Source organism: Rhodnius prolixus, unplaced genomic scaffold (assembly GCF_049639745.1).
Source record: "Rhodnius prolixus isolate KJV_2025 unplaced genomic scaffold, Rpr scaffold_12, whole genome shotgun sequence".
In the NCBI taxonomy this organism is placed as follows: Eukaryota; Metazoa; Arthropoda; class Insecta; order Hemiptera; family Reduviidae; genus Rhodnius; species Rhodnius prolixus.
Window position 1 is genome coordinate 14,936,162 of NW_027411635.1, and position 17,560 is coordinate 14,953,721.

General features: G+C 36.0%; 1 protein-coding gene across 1 annotated transcript in view; it reads left to right on the plus strand.

The window, feature by feature from the left end:
• The window catches only part of LOC141461880 (uncharacterized), a 93,387-nt gene that overhangs the window by 1,317 nt on the left and 74,510 nt on the right, over positions 1-17,560 (plus strand). Inside the window, exon 3 of the mRNA XM_074143307.1 lies at positions 8,999-9,329. Within this exon, the coding sequence (XP_073999408.1) occupies positions 8,999-9,328 (330 nt within the window). The 3' untranslated portion in view covers position 9,329. The remainder of the gene's footprint in view (positions 1-8,998; positions 9,330-17,560) is intronic.

Consider the following 17,560-nt stretch of genomic DNA (forward strand, 5'->3'; position numbering starts at 1 on the left):
GAGATAATTTTAAGTTTTAGTTATTGTGAATAAGATTATTCCAAAATATGTTGAAAGACGATTTAGCGACTCATTCAGTAAATATGTTTTGTAGATTCCTTTTTAAAATTAATTTAATATAAATTTTCTTGCTGAGTGTTGAAGGGATTTAAATCTTACAAAGAAACAGTCTTAGATGTTTTTTAATTTGTAGGATCCAAAGTATATTATCTCTAGAGTGTTGAGAGTTCTGTGTTTTAAAAGGCTTCTGAAGCAAATTTTATTTTAAATTCCTAAATTACACTTAATGGCCTATCTATCATCTTGCGACTTTTTCTTAGGTAAATTCCATTTTTTTTTTTTTGCGGTAGGGGGTTTAAGGGAAGTGCAACTATTGGCAACCCTCTAAAGTGCAAAGTCAGAACAAATTACGGTTTTCAGCACTTTCTTTCAAGTATGTTGAAAATTTGTTATCCGAAAATGCGACTTTACAGATGTTATAAAGTACGTGTGGGTGAATATGTCTCTTTTCAACAGATAGTTTTTAGAATTGTTTCAGTTATTATATATTGTATTTTCATGTAAGCTTAAATTTCGTTCTTCTTAATTGGCTCTTTGAATATTTGTCTTGTATTTATTTTTGATTTAATTTTTTTTTTGTTGGGCACATTAATGTTTTTAATTGTAATTTCTATTATGCAATGAGTGTCTGAAACTTGGTTTAAAAGAAGGTATCACTGGTCCATTTTAGATAATTTTTTTAGATTTTTTATTGAGATAGAATTTTTGAAGACGGAAAAGTGTAAATGGATGTATTCATATTTCATTGACGCCTCTATGCTTTCCACTTCTCCAGTGCCGTTTAGAAGTATAAGATAAATTAGGAATCAAGTGTAATCAGTAGGGAACGGATTCGTATGTATTTACATATTTTTTTCTAGGCAATTTACAGACGTTTTTCAACTAGAAGTATTCATACTGACACTTTTTAAGCCGTTTGAGTCTACTTTTATTTCACATATTTCCACATATTTGGATGTTATCGCATATTTATACATATTTGATTAAAATAAATAAATATTTCTACATATTTAATCAAAATATGTACATATTTTTTTACATTTTTCATTTTGGGCATATTTTCATAATTGGGAGGTGGTTGACAGGAACTGTGAACCACAGACTGTAGGGCTGTGAATCACAGTGGGTACAATGGTTATTGTAATTTACACAGAATGCTGCTAAACAGTGACGGGCACTTGTTAGTTCTTTGAAGTTGTCTGACGTTGTCTGTTCTTTCAGCTCGTTCGTTGAAGTGTCCAATTCATTTCGTTCGGTCACTTAGTGTATTCTTTTTTTGGGTGAAATGCCACGAACATCGGCCTCAAACAAACAACTGGTTGCTAAATATCTTCGCGAGTTTCCAGCAGAACTTTTTCGAAGTGATGGAGACATTTTGTACTGCACAGCTTGTGACAAGCGCGTTTCTTGCTCTCAACGTTCCCAAGTCACCCAACATATTGCCACCGGATCGCACATAGAGAATAAAAATAGAAAGAAAGAGAGGACGTCCTATCAAGCCTTCCTTACATCTCCATCATCAAGTAAGTCTACACTGAGTACAGATCTGTGTCGGGCTTTGGTTAGAGCAGATATCCCTTTCCACAAACTTAAAAATCCTCATTTCAAAGGATTTTAGTCGTTACAAGTCCATCTTACGCCCAGATCGTCGTCACTTTACGTTCTAACATTTGAAATTTCATGTGGTTGCAAACAATTTCGAAGAGTGAAGTTTTCAAAATTGAAAATTTAACACATCTTTTTATAAATAGTAAAAATGTTCTTTTCTTGTATAAATAATTATAACTTCCCCCCCCCCCAAATCCATTTTCATAAAAAAAATGTCCATTTTACTTAAATATTCCAGAAAATATTTTAAGAAAATCACATATTTTCCACATAATTGACGAAAATAAATGCATATTTTAATTAAATATTTGGCATTTTTAAATACATAAAAATCCGTTCCTTAGTAATCAGTGTTTTTAAGTCACTCAAAAGGAATTATAATTCTGATGCACTTGGTAAGTGCATGAATATCAAATCTCTTTGGATACAATTTGGTAATCTTAGTCTAGCTGAAAAACTTCTTTGACTCGGACTTGTTAAATAATCATTTTGCTATCCATCTGCTTTTGATGGTTCAGATAGGTTCTATTTTAGACATATTACTTTAGATATTCTTTTAACAATTATTTAATTGTTGAAATCGGATGCTAAGTGACCGATAAGTTACTAATTTTCATTGTTTTAAAATCCCTTACCTTTTACTATCCCTTATATAATAGATATCTACAATCCTCGTGCTATCCATCTCTCTGAAAAAAAGTCCATCGTTAGATCATTACCTAAGGTAAAACATCCCGTTACACTTAAAGATGATCGCCATTTCCATTCTGTGCTTACTATTCAAACTTTAAAAAAGACTAGTTTTTCTTTAATTAACTTAATACTTTACCCGGATTGATTTCCATGATTCTTTTCGATCTGGTTAACGCTGAGGAATTCAGCTCACAAACGTGCCTTGACGAAGGTGTACTAGTAAATGTTCGTAAGGCTGTTGATGGCTGTTTTACTGTTCAAAAAATTTAAAGGGTTTGGTTTTTTCTGCCAGCCAGTTGTCCTTAGATGATAGTAAGTTCTCTTCCTGGTCAGGACTGGGACTGAAGTATCTTAGGTGATCCGATCTGGGACCTTTTATTGTTGTCAATGTACGTCGAGTGATATTGGAAAGAAAAATCGAAGAATTTTAACCATATTATTTATGCAGATGATCTTTAGAGGCGTGAGGTGAAGGAAGATAAATGCTTTATATATTACTAATCTGAGATGAACTTTTTCAAAATGGCTATCTTTTAAAGATTTAGTGGTAGGGAATTCCTGATTAAAACTGTCCAGTACGGCAGTTGTAAGGTTTAACCGCTACAGGCTCAGAAAACACATGCATCGCATGGGCCTGGCAGATGATAGCCTTTGTAGGTTCTGTCAGGAAGAAGAGGAAACGGCACTGCACGTATTGTGTCAGTGTGAGGGGCTCGTGTGGCTAAGGATGTTACTTCTCTGGGAGGAAAAACCAAGGTCTGTGAGCTTTACCCAAGAGTCGCTCTCCAGAATTAAGAGTCTGATTAAGCGGACGGGTCTGGAGGGTAGCTCTAAAGTCGGGAAGCCACAATAGATTCATAGGGGTCGCGGTGGCGTAGGCCTTAAGGCCGCCCTAATTTAATCTAATCTAATCTAAGGCTTAACCGGTGAAAACTTCCAAATAAAAGCGTTATTTTTATTATGAGAACTGACTTCCAAGATTTACTCTATCTGAAAGTGTAAATGGAGTATCTATCTTAGGTGTAAATTCGGCCTTTTAATCTAAGCATGATTACACTCTCCTGAACCGAACAAATATAGCAAATTTCTAAGACTAGGTGAACTTTAAATCAAATATAACGGATATTGTCTACAGACCTTCGCTAATTGCCTAATCTCCAAGTTCGTATTTCCTCTTATATATGCTCTTTTCGTTCAAATGTTCCAAGGACCGTAGTTACTGAATATTCTGCAGGGTAGGATAAACGGAATTCACTGAGGATCGCTTAGATAGATCTTAACACGTCACCTAAGAGACTCCTCTCTCCAAATTGGCCCATAATTCTTTGCGTTTTGGATTTGATGAAAGCGAATACAATTTCAAAGATTAGCTTTTTGAATTTCCGTCGGATATGGCTGCAAAAATTTCTATTAAAACTTGTCGAGCTTAATTGTTTTATTGCAAAAATCATCATTTATATTAAAAAATATTTAAAGCAATTTTAGGGTGAGAGGGTAAATTTTAAATCAGAATGAAAATGAATGTGACTTTTTTAAAAATAAAAATAGGGATTACAACTTAGCATTCCTAGGCGCCAAGGTAGCCGAGCGGTTAGAGGCGAGACCTGTGAAGCTAATATGTATTGTGGTACTGGGTTCGATTCCCCGGTCTTAGGCCTTAGATTTTATTTAATGGTTAATAAAAGAAATTTACAGCAAAGCATGTTTGCTAGTCGCCTCCGTCCACGACACCTAGTTGGACGTAATGCCCGCCTGAAAAAATAGGCAATTACTTTACTTCTTTACTTCGCATACCTTTTCCCGTGGTGCAATTTATGGCAGACCCTAACTAGCTATCTAAGTGATGCTAATCACTTAATAACCATCTAGGGAAGGTATTAGCTATAAGGTTAGCGTATTAGATTCCCACGCGGAGATCCAGGGTTCGAATCCCAGCTGCTGACTCTCTTAGATTTTCTCTTTCTAGGAACTTCTTACATCTTACTTTCCAGTGATGCACAGTGTGGTTTTTGTAACTAGAGAACACTGTCCAGCGGCTGGCAGTGCACTAGAAAAAGCTACGGGCGCCAATTAACCTTCAGATGTTGATGCGTCTTAAATCATTTAAAAATAAATAAAATAAGGATCAGTATTAGAAGGAATTTGGTCAGTTAAGTGTGCCATAATCTGGACCAGTGATTCACAAACTTATGGTTACCTCCCAAAAAATATGGTCACTTATCTCAAAAACGGAAAATTCCTAGGAAGTTTGAAACTTAATATTTCGATTCAAAAAATATTTCCAGCTAATAGGATGAAAAAATGATTGCCATTTCAGTGGAGTAAAATTTATTTTGCCGAGCTTTCGACCTAGGGACTAGGTCATCTTCAGGGCTGTGGCACATATTTACAGATTGTTAACAATGATTCTATTGAAATGAATATGTATAATAAAACGAAATTTACAAAAATTATTTACTTAGTTTACAAAGTAATACTATTACATTACAGGGTTGGTCTGTCTTCTGTCTTGTCTGTTCATCTTGTGTTACACGGCACAGAAAATCATCACACTTTCGATTTCCCAAACACAAAGATACTTAAATCAGTAACCAACACACAAAAAAAGGAAAGTGCTAGAAATGATATACATATCCAAGACAGAAAACAGTTTAAATTTCAAAACAGACACGAACAATTTAAACAACATATACGCAAACTTACTACAAAATACTTGACAATTGGCAACACTGACTTCCACACAACCTATAGCACATAGACCGATCACACTCAGTCCATGAACAGACACGACAGAAGACACACCAACCCTGAAATGTCAAAATATTACTTTCTAAACTAGGTAAATAATTTTTGTAAATTTCGTTACATTATACATATTCATTTCAATAGAATCATTGTTAACTAACTGTAAATATGTTCCACAGCCCTGAAGATGACCTAGTCAGTCCCTAGGTCGAAAGCTCGGCAGAGAAAATGTATCACGACTGAAATGGCAATCATTTTTTCATCCTATTGAAACTATGAATCAGTCACCAAAAAGAATGAACAACAATTTCCAGCTAACTTTTATTTGGGCAGCGCTGTCAAACTGGTGGCCCCCGAGGTAATTTCTTGTGGCCCCACGATGTACTCTGAAATAAAATGAAAATAGACCAAGTTTTTATGAAGGAAATAGCGCTTAGTGGAGGATCGAGGCAATATCTTACACACAATTCCCCAGTTCCCGTTAACTACTGAAGATGAGTATTACACGTAGCCCCAGGGCCTTTCCTGGGGGGCCTGTAGGCTTGCATAAAAGCGCTGACTTAGTTCCAGCGATGTTTGGAAGCGATATGTCTGCCACTCTCAGAGGAATTCCAGAATGATTCGGCTTTAAAAGACGGAAGTAGGAATTCCCAAAATATATTCTTATTTAGGTGAGAAATATCCAAAAAAATGTTTGCTGCACAAATTTTGTGTTATTTTTGGAGTACGTCCTTGTGTGAGCAACTATTTCCGTCTATGAAATTAAATAAAACGCCATACAGATCAAGATTGACTGTGATAAACATCTATCTACCTTAATTAAGATTGTCTGTTCTCAGTCTCTTGAATACAGATATTCGGAAAACTAGGAAAAATTTCTAAATATGATGTGGCCCGCGGGAATCTTGCCTGTTGCACCCAAGTGGCCCGTGGTTTAATTGACTTTGACACCCCTGTGTTAGGGCATAGTTCCCTTTTCAGTTTAGTGTACGCTGTTTTGTCTTGTTGTTATTACATCTTGAAGGAGAGTTAAATGTGTTATTTAAAAAATTCTGCGATTTTAGAAAATTTCATCACCAGAAATATCACATTAAACTAAAAAAAATCTTTTGCATTGTTCATACCAGATCTGTCTAAAAGTTTCAGGCAGTACTGGGGGGCCCCTCCTTCACACTGAAAACATAACAGCTTGTATTCTCTTGATAAAGTTTGCTCGCAGAGGGAGCCAAATGATTGTTGGAGATTGTAGCATCTGATTCCAGAACTACTTTTTGATAGCTACCATTAAAACTTCTTCCTCCAACAGTCTTAAGTTGGCCCACGTAATGAAGGATATTTGTCGCTGCACCTGTTAATCTCCTGGGGCCCTTGCTCGCCTTAGCGACATCTGTCTTCGGCCTCAACCTAATATTTCTGCTCAAAAACATGATGTGACCACTCGCACGACTTAGTATAGTTTACGTAATTAGATTTTCTTTAGAAGTTTTGTTCTTACCATAAAATAAGCTGTAAATTTATGTGATTGTGATTACTATATGATAATTCAGTAAAATTAAATTTTTATTTCTTTAACCCAATGCCTGGACTAAAGGATGTTCAACTGGCCTTGTATGCAGATAATGTCGCTGCCTATGCTTCGTCCTGGAGATTGGACACGATACCTTATAAAATACAGAAGCTATCCTTTTTACTTAGCGCAGGCCGATCTTGTATCGGCATATCCACTTCGGGAGGCACAAATTGTGCCCTGGTTTGCAAAAATATCTTGGGGTATAACAGGATTGTGGGCTGACTTTTACTCTTTTCATATAAAGGATAGAGTCGATGAAGGCAAGACAGCTATTCGGATACTATTCCCGTTGTTCTGCAGGTGCTCTAAACTGTCCCCTGGAAATAAGCTTCTCCTGTACAAGGTTCTTCTTACAGCTCACTGTCCAGGCATTGTCTGTAACAAGAGTATACTGTCCGGAGGCCGGCAGTGCACTGAATAAAGCTCCGGGGGCCAATAACCTCAGATGTTGACGCGCCTTAAATCATAAAAAAATATAATATAATAATAAATAGAAAGAAGGATCTTATATGTTAGGTTTAAAAAGCAATCAATATTATTATAATTTGATTAATAGATAATCTAATGAATTTTCCGAATAAATATAAATAATTTTCATTTCAAATAGGATTCGGTCATAGTATTTTCCGGTTGGACGATAAGCGCTGCTTGTGCGGCCCAGTGTACGAGTAACCCCAGCTAAAATTAATCCTAGCTACACTAAAATTCATCGTCAGATAAACATTTAGTCAATTAAAATTTGTAATATTTGCAGAAATATTGTTCACATCAGCAATGTTCTTTTGAACATCGTAGTTTCATTTGTATTTTCGAATCTGTAATCTCTCTTTTTACACGCGTTACGCATGTAAAACTATATATTAACCTAAGCTGTAAAAAAAACGAAATTTGTGGCACATGAACAATGATCTTGAGATTATGTGCCAATTGTTTTGGGAAAACGATGCCAATCTCAAATTTATCAAGCTTATCTTGGTACATGAATTTTATTCCAGAAACTTAGCTTATGTACCATTCTGTCTTAAATAGTTATCGCTAGCCCACTAGTCGTTCATGATGAACTTAAATGTGGCTGATTGTTCCATCACAAGTAGCGCTACACCTTCCTGAAACCTAGGTTTCAAATTTAGGCTATCCTTAAACCTGGATTCTAAGGTTAATCCTTCGTCGGGCGTTTCTTCATCTGTGAGATAAAGAGTTAGGCGCGGCACTCAGTAGCTATCCCTTCAAACGTCCTTCTAAGTGAAAGGACTCTCGCTTTTTTCCCTACAGAGGTTCTACAGTCTTCAGTTAATTTGGCATAATCTGTGAGATTAGTTGTGGCTCATCATTTTACTTCTTTCTTTTATTTTATTATTATTTTTTTTAATGATTTAAGTCGAGTTAACATCTGAGGTTATTGGCGCCCGGAGCTTTTTTTCAATGCTCTGCCGGCCTACGGGCAGTATTCTCTCGTTACAGACAACACTGTCCACCACCGGACAGTGAGCTGTTAGAAGCTCCTAGAAAGAGAAAATCTAAGGGACAGCAGCTGGATTCGAACCCGGGACTTCCGCGTGGGGGTCTAGTACGCTAACCGCATAGCTAATCCCTTCCCTGGCACACGACTTATTGTTACTAGTATCCTTAGTTCTCAAACTCCGAACATATGAGTCATATTTAACTCTTACAAATATTATACAGTTTGCAATTGTAAATTACAATGAAATTTATCTTTACAGGGAAGCCGATTCTCCCTGCTAGAACTACCTTAACCAGTTAAGAGTGGAATTTAAAAAAAAAAAAACCCACAGTGTGCGGAAGTCCCGGGTTCGAATCCAGCTGCTGACCCTTAGATTTTCTCTTCCTAGGAGCTTCTTACAGCTCACTGTCCGGTGATGGGACAGTGTTGTCTGTAACGAGAGAACACTGTCCGGAGGCCGGCAGTGCACTGAAAAAAGCTCCGGGCGCCAATAACCTAAGATGTTGACGCGCCTTCAATCATTTAAAAAAATAAAAAAATTAGTCGTGTGACTGTTCTGGTCAATTTTGGTTTTTATCAAGATCGGTCAACATCTGACGGCCTCTGGTGGTACTTAAATGGTATTAACACCAAATTTCCATCGAAAGCCCCAAATTTGATGAAATTCTGATGATCGGATGTGCGACTTCCCGTTTTATTTGTCTGTTCGTTTTTTTGGGTTTTGAGATTTATCGAAATTGGATTGATTGAATGATCGATAAAACTATAACGATTGTAGCTTTTTTTTAAAAAAAACTTTTTTCGATAAAAACAAACCGATTTAAATTCGAACAAAAAAAATTTTGATCTCATTTTGACAGGGCGAAGATACCAAGGCAGAGTATTCCAGAGCTGGTTTTGGTTTACGTCTTATGGAAAGCTGTTATCCAGGATTACCGGCTACACACTTGTTGCATCTACAACCGCATCTATTTCAAACCTCTGGCGCTGTACCGTTCACTACTGGCGCCGGTAGTGGCGGTCCTTCTTCAGCTTTTGGTCCACCGCCACTCAAGTCTTTGAAACTGGAACGGTTACTATCGCCGATCACCGTGTCCGTCTCACCGAGTCCAACGGACGAGCTAACACAGCGCAATACCAATACGCCTGCTTCAGACTTGTCCAGTCCTCCAGATCAGCATCCTCCCTGACGTAAGTACTGCAGTTTTTATTTATTTGCAATTTTATTTTCAGAAAATTATTCATTTTCAGGCATTTAACGACGTATAAAAGTTTTACAACACAGACTAACATTTTTATTATGCTCCTTTTATATTTTTTATTGAGTAAAAAACGTAGATCTTCACATCTAACTCCTGCAGATGGAAATTTCCCAACCATAAATACTTGGAGTTTTTTTAAAAAATAATTTAAGGCGCGCCAACATTTGAGGACATTAGCGCCCCGAGCTTTTTCCAGCAAACTTCCGGCCTCCGCCCAGTGTTTTTTCTGTTTTTGTTGCAGATAACTCTGTCCATCATCGGATAATGATCGGTGGGGGTCAAAAGGAAATCGCCTCCTTTCTACCCCCGATTTAAGGGGTAAGGCGGTAATAAAATCAAAAAACACGAAATACCATCCACAAACTAGAGAGACAAATACTTCAACAAACTTTATGTTCGTTTTTCTTTAATATCTCCCTTCGTTTAAGAGTTATTTCAAAAAAGTGGCCCGCTTAAATGGGACACCCTGTATAATACAGGAAGTGCCACTGTTCCGAATTAAATTTTCTTTACTTACACATAAATAGGGAACGGATTCGTATGTATTTACATATTTTTTTCGAGGCAATTCACAGACGTTTTTCAACTAGAAGTATTCATACTGACACTCTTTAAGCCGTTTGAGCCTACTTTTATTTCACATACTTCCACATATTTGGATGTTATCACATATTTATACATATTTGATTAAAATAAATAAATATTTCTACATATTTAATCAAAATATGTACATATTTTTCATTTTGGGCATATTTTCATAATTGAGAGGTGGTTGACAGGAACTGTGAACCACAGACTGTAGGGCTGTGAATCACAGTGGTTAAGTCGCATTAAAATGCTAAAAGATCTCTATCCAGACTTGTGTCTTCCACCAGAACCAATATTGACAAGATGGGGTACTTGGCTGGAAGCAGCTCAGTATTACTATGAAAACTACAATAAAATCAAGAATGTCCTTTCACATCTCGAAGACGAAGCAGTAGCGATAAATACAGCCAAGTCTTTATTCGAGAAACCTAATTTAAGGAAATACCTTGCATTCATTTCTGACAATTGCGTATTTCTTGCACAAGCCATTACCCAACTTGAGTCCCAAAATGTTCGACTGACAGAAAACGTGTCCAACGTTAAAAAAGTCATCGAAAAGGTGGAAGGAATACCTGGGATTAAGGGAGATCTGATCAGATCAAAACTGGTAGAAGTACTGAGCAAGAACAAAGGGTGGGAGACCTCAGAACATCGTGTACCCTTTACAACCAACGAGATAACTTCTTTCAGCAAGGCACCTATAACATCTGTAGATGTTGAACGATCTTTTAGTCGTTACAAGTCCATCTTACGCCCAGATCGTCGTCACTTTACGTTCCAACATTTGAAATTTCATGTGGTTGCAAACAATTTCGAAGAGTGAAGTTTTCAAAATTGAAAATTTAACACATCTTTTTATAAATTGTAAAAATGTTCTTTGTTGTATAAATCATTATAACTTGTAAAAACAAATTATTTTGTTCCTAATAAATTATTATAAATTGTAAAAATGTTCTTTTCTTGTATAAATAATTATAACTTGCCCCCCCCCAAAAAAAATTCCATTTTCATAAAAAAAAATGTCCATTTTACTTAAATATTGCAGAAAATATTTTAAGAAAATCACATATTTTCCACATAATTGACGAAAATAAATGCATATTTTAGTTAAATATTTGGCATTTTTAAATACATAAAAATCCGTTCCTTACACATAAATCTACAATTGTATTCGAAAAATATTCCCCAGAAATTTTGTTTAGAGTCTTAGAGTCCTTCTTAAAGGATATGAATTTTTGTTTTTACCTTTATTGATTAATTTGCAACTGCGAAATACATTGACGCGACAAGCAAATGTGACGAACGTATAAGTACAGCATAAATATGAAGTAGAAAAACATTTGAATAAAGTAAAAAGTATAGTAAAAACAAAACAAAATTAAATAATAAATAAATAAATAAATAAAATAAATGACAGGAAAGGCTTGAATGAAGGCCATCCAACGATGACCATCTTAAGTCGGTTAAAGTGTAATACCGAATGGATTCCTTGTTTACGAGGTGTGGCTATTAAATAACGAGACTGATGCTGCTACAGAAGAACTATGCATGCGCCAAATCCTAACGACCGACAGCTTAAAGCCTTCTATTTCGATTGCAGCGTATCACGTGTTTGGTAGAGAAATCTGTCTGACCGGAACCGTCCGTTTGTGTAAGAGGTGTTAGTTTCGTTTTGCCGAAAACATGATACTAAACATGTAGTAGAGCAACGAATTGTCGTGAAATTTCACATCAAAACTTGGGTAAAACCGCTACTGAAACTTATCTTTTATTAAAAGAAGTTTATGGCGATGAATGTTTATCACGTGGGCTAGTTTTTGAGTGGTTCAAGCGTTTCCAAGATGGCTCCAAGACGTTGGAGATGATGACCGCCCGGGTCGCCCTTCCACGTCCAAAAAACGGATGAAAATATCGATTATAATTAATCAACATTACTACCGGTGAGGTGCTTGCTCAACTCTGGTGAAAGAGTAAGGAAAAAAAACGACCCGATTTGTGGAAGAACCAGTCACAGGGTTCTCGCATCAAGACAACGCGCCAGCTCACATAGCATTGTGTCTGTCAAGAACAGTTTCTAGCCAAGTACAACATCCCAGTTTTAGGCCATCCTGACCTGGCCTCCATGTGACTTTTATCTGTGTTCCCCAAAAGTCAAATCTGCATTAAAAGAAATACGATTTCAGTCCGTTGAAGCTGTGAAAGTGAAAGCGGTACGCGTCATGCAGGAGCTCAGAGAAAATGACTTCCAGCGCTGTTTCGAACAATGGTAAATTCGCTTGGAGCGTTGTAGGGATAGGGGAGGGGTGTATATTGAAGGTGATAATAACTAAATATGTATAAATTTGAAATAAAATGTTTTACAGCAATAGTCTCGTTATTTAGATTTGACGGGAGGTTAGCGCAGGACAGGTTGCTGATTAAGGGATTATGGTGTAGGTTAAGAAGGATAAGAATTAAATATTAAATAAATTTTTGGAAGTTTGAAAAAAATTTGTGAGTTAGAATTTTTGAAATAGTATTAAGGGGAGGTCTTTTGAGTGTGCGTGACCGGATATTTGTAGTCGGTTGCCTGTTTGCTCGGAAATACGAAATGCTCGTTCGGATTCATACATGTTGTTCTGATTATGTTTTAACATTTTGTCATTAATATTTATGAATTGTCGAACGTATTCAAAATTAATTGCTTTTGTTTATGATAGTAGTAATGCACAGTCCGTGCTTTTATAATAATTAATATTGAAAATGTGCACTAATTAGGGAAATGTGGTGACGCGAAGGGAAGATTGTGTCAGATTTGACATGGCGGGTTGGGCATATCATGTTGTTCAATCAATATCAGACCACATAAGTTGTGCGGCAGCCGGCGGCGAGCTTCAAGCTATTAGGAGCCACTGGCACCAGATGTCCCCCAACTAAACGCATTACCGCTAAACTTCCATCGCCTTGCGTCATACAACCCTATAAATCATCATACACAAACACACACGTACATAAGCAGGCTCCAATTCCTAGGCTAATTTTTTTTTTATTCTTCCTAAGGCCGTAAAAAACTCTAGGCATAGATTCTTAGGCTACTAGAAATTTGGAGGCCCAAGTTCTCGACTAAAAAATCCATCTACAGTAATTTATCAACTTTTCTTGAACAGAAATGCTCTTGTTTACACTGATCTCTCCTAAAATAAATTGTATTACAGTCGAACCTCTCAATAACGGACACTGGCGGGGGAAAGCAAAGTGGCCGCTGTTTGGAGGTGGCCGTTAGAAGGAGATAGGCAAGTTTCATAATGAAAAAATATGGGTTTTTTTTCCCAAACATCTATTTAAAAATTGTTTATTATTAATAGATTTAAAAACGTACATAATTGCATAATTATTGCAGCTATATGATATGCATCAAATTTTTCTTAATTAACCAAAAAATTTATCAAAAAAAACTACATAAGTTTTGACTTAATTAATAATTTTTATAATAATCATCACATTTATTCATAACAATAATAATTTATGGTAAAATTATCATCATACTACCATCTATTATTAGAAAAATAGAACAAACCTTTCGGCAAGTTGACGATGGCTCGATTTGGTTTTTGCAAAATCTTTCAACACATTTATTTTCTCTTCTAGAGTTAACCACTTTCGTTTGAGAGACATATCGGAAAAAATAATATTGTTCGTCCAAATTAATATTGAAAAATGATTAAAATGGTTCAAGATGGATGGAGCTTATATAGGAAACTTTAGGAAAAACCAGAAAAAAAAACAAAAACTTGAGAGGGGATAATTATTTTGATCACCGCGTCAAACGAACTTTTAATAATAAGGTGGTCGTTGGTGGGAGGTGAAACATATAATCCGTTCCCCAAAATCAATGTCCGCGGTCGCTATGTAGAGTGACAGACGGAGGTTCTTTTATATAGAAAGTGTGTAGGGGGTAAAACGGGGAAATCCAACAAAACTGTCCGATAGTGGTGGTCGCTAGTTAGAGTGTCCTTTGTGGGAGGCTCGACTATATTTGCAAACAATATCTGTAGTATACTAACTTTGTATAATCTTTTAGTGACCAGAAACTATTAATAGATTAAACTAGCGAGGATTGGGTCAAAATCAAAAAACTACCATTAGTCTTTAAGCCAAAGTTCCGACAAATTTATTGTCTTTCTCATGGGCCGGGATATTACAAATTCATAAGGCATAATTAGACTATACAGGGTGTATACGGAGGAGTGGTCGAAACTTCGGGAGGTGATTCAGCAGCTCAAATGCAACAAAAAATATTCTCTTCACTTTGGCCCGATTCTCAATAGTGTCCAAGATATTTGCATTTTTAACTTTTCCGTCGATATTCGCGTTTTTCGCCATAAAAACGGCTGTAACTTTTCTATCCTTTATCCTACAACAAATCTGCTTATTCCAAACGAAAGAGCATTAAATTTCCTATAAATTTGCTCATACCGAGCCTCAAAACGATTCTTATAACAATTACATTTTTACTTTAATATCTAAAAATTTCATTCTCGATGATTTTTGTTAAAATTTTCAACTGCATTTTCTCAATGGTTAATGAAGCAAGGAATCACATAATTTCAGAAAAAGTTGCGCATTTATTGAGCTTCAAGATCATATGGATTTTTTTGGTTTTTAATAAAACCCTACCCCCGAACAGAGGGGTGTAAATGCAGAAAACTGGGATTTTGCCAACTGACTTTTCATTACTAATTTACTCAAATATCAATTTTTGGAGAAGGAACAAAATTATGTGATTCCTTGATTCATTAACCATTGAGAAAATGCAGTTGAAAATTTTAACAAAAATCATCGAGAACGAAATTTTTAGATATTAAAGTAAAAATGTAATTGTTATAAGAAACGTTATGATGCTCTATATTAAGCAGATTTATAGGAAATTTAATGCTCTTTCGTTTGGAATAAGCAGATTTGTTATAGGATAAAGGATAGAAAAGTTACGGCCGTTTTTATGGAGAAAAACGCGAGTATGGTCGGAAAAGTTAAAAATGCAAATATCTTGGACACTATTGAGAATCGGGCCAAAGTGAAGAGAATATTTTTTGTTGCATTTGAGCTGCTGAATCACCTCCCGAAGTTTCGATCACTCCTCCGTATACACCCTGTATGTATTAAATGGATTCGACATTATCACGACTGGCTATTGCCCATTCCTCATATTATTTGAATAAAATTATTTACGATAAACAAATTTACATAATTTTTACAATTGCAGTACGTTAAATACAGGGTGACCATTTTAAGACGGCTCAAATGCATTTCATGCTAAAACGGTTGATCTGAGCAAAAAAAATGGTAGAGGAAAAATTTTGTTGCCCGTCACTTCTAGTTTCAGAATATGTGACCTGATTTTAGATTCCTGCCCGCATACGCGGCAGACGTGCGTCTCCAAAAGTAAGGGTTCGCAGATGACCCCCATTTTCATATACACAGTTTTAAAGAGTATAAAAAGTTATGAAAGAAACCGGAAACCGCAATTCGATATCTTCAAAATTAAAGGTGCTAGGCCATTTCAAAATCTGATATTTATTAATCATATTTCAATTTTTTAACTTGTTATCAAAGAGAAAGAAGAGCACGCGATAGGTCATTTTTATGTATTTTTTCATCCCCTTTCTACTGAAATATATTGCCAAGGCAGTGAAGCTAGCATTTTTCTTAATATCGGGAAATAAGTGGTTTTCCGAGTGGTTTTACTATTCTTTCCTTCATCTAATTTCGTGACAGCGTCTCCTGATTTGATACCACTAGATTTTATTTTTTTTTTTCTTGTGGGAAAGCCTGTGAAGGATACAGAATGCAGGGAAAAAGGAAAGAAAAACCTGCAGCTAGTGTAGAAAGTTAGAGAAGGATGTGTTTTAGTCTTTTGTGTCCTGTAGGGTATAGAAGGATCTGTAGGAGGCTATGTCGCGGCAGCCATCATTTACCATTGTAGAATTTACATTTTAAGTTGTTCATAATAAAAAGATATATTATTAATTTCATCCAGACTAACAGAGAATACCAACTTTATTAAATTTTCTGACTCGATTGCATATATTATATACTTAGAAATATATTTCGATCTAAGGGTAGATAGACGTGCACAATGAGAAAGTGGAGTAAGGTATCTGGCTGGTGGGTCTGACAGAGCTCGCAAGGTTTCTCTTCAGAAAATATGTAGCGCATTTCACCACAAATAATTCGGGAGTGCCTCTTATATGCCAACCTGATCTGGCTCATCAATCTGAACTTATTTATGCGACATTTTAGAGCTAAATAATTCTTAGGTAAACCAAAGGAAGAAATATTCCTGAACCAAGGATTATAAGAGGAATTCAACAAAAATTCAATGTCTGTACTGACCAAATGGTTTCTCATTCTAGACAAAATGTCACTTTTATATTTTTTAACCAGTTAAGTGTGGAATTTAGTTTTAAAAACCCTACCACAGTGTGTGGAATTAAAATCAGACAATGACGTGTATACACGTCGAACGCAGGGCAAAACAACCCAAAAGTTTACGTCATAATACGTAGTCACTGCAAGCGACTTTTTCTGCAATCTGTGGGGGCTTGAGATTACAGAGGATTCTTTGCTCTTTCAAAATCTTGCACTTCTTCACGTATGTATTGACTAGTTAACTAGGGACGCAAGAGCTTTTACAAGGAAGAAAAGAGCTTTGAATTCTGTGCAAAATGAAATCATGCTCGTACTGAGGTCCTGAACCTCTCTAAGGTAAAAAAACGGGAATTGCACAAGGGTTGAGAGCTTCTATTTGTGTGCCTAATTCCCCAATCTCTAATGCGGAGACCAAACATGTACCAATCACTTATCATTTGGCTGACTCCCACCAACCCCCTCCGTATAAAATACTTGGCAGTTCTATTGGTAAGATAAAGGAAACATTCCACCAAATAATATTCTTATTGTATTTTATTAAAATTTCGAGTTTTTATAGTTAATAGCAATTTTATATTTTTCACAACGAGTATACACGTCGAACGCACCGTAACAGAGATTTGGTTTGACGTGTACTATACACGTCAAACATGCTTAGCTGGCTAATAAGAGTAGGATTCTGTTCCGACCAAACATTGTCGGCACCCAACAAATAGAAACAGTTCCTAATTTAAAGGGTATATTACGGTCATTTACAAATCTAATAAACGCAAATAACACATAACTTGGGAATCCTATCCGCCGACATTGATAAAAGTTTGGCCCACCAATTCTACATTTTAAAAAAAAAAAATTTATATTTAAGCTGAACACGCCCCACTTCTAATCTAACGTATACGCTTGCGGTGGTAATGGGAAGTTTTAATAGAGATAATATCAAAATTAAACTAATTTGGTCAAAATTGGGGACGTAGTTATTCTTAAAGAGTGAACTGAGGTGGTTCATTCGTCAATCTATTTCTGGCACAGCTTCTTCTAAGTATCATTATTGGGAAAAAGCTGCTCACAAATAATATGAAGATGCAAGCATTGCACAAATCGAGCATGAGATATTAAATTTGAAAAACTGGATTTCCCCAAGCCTTTTGTAGAACTATAATTTTG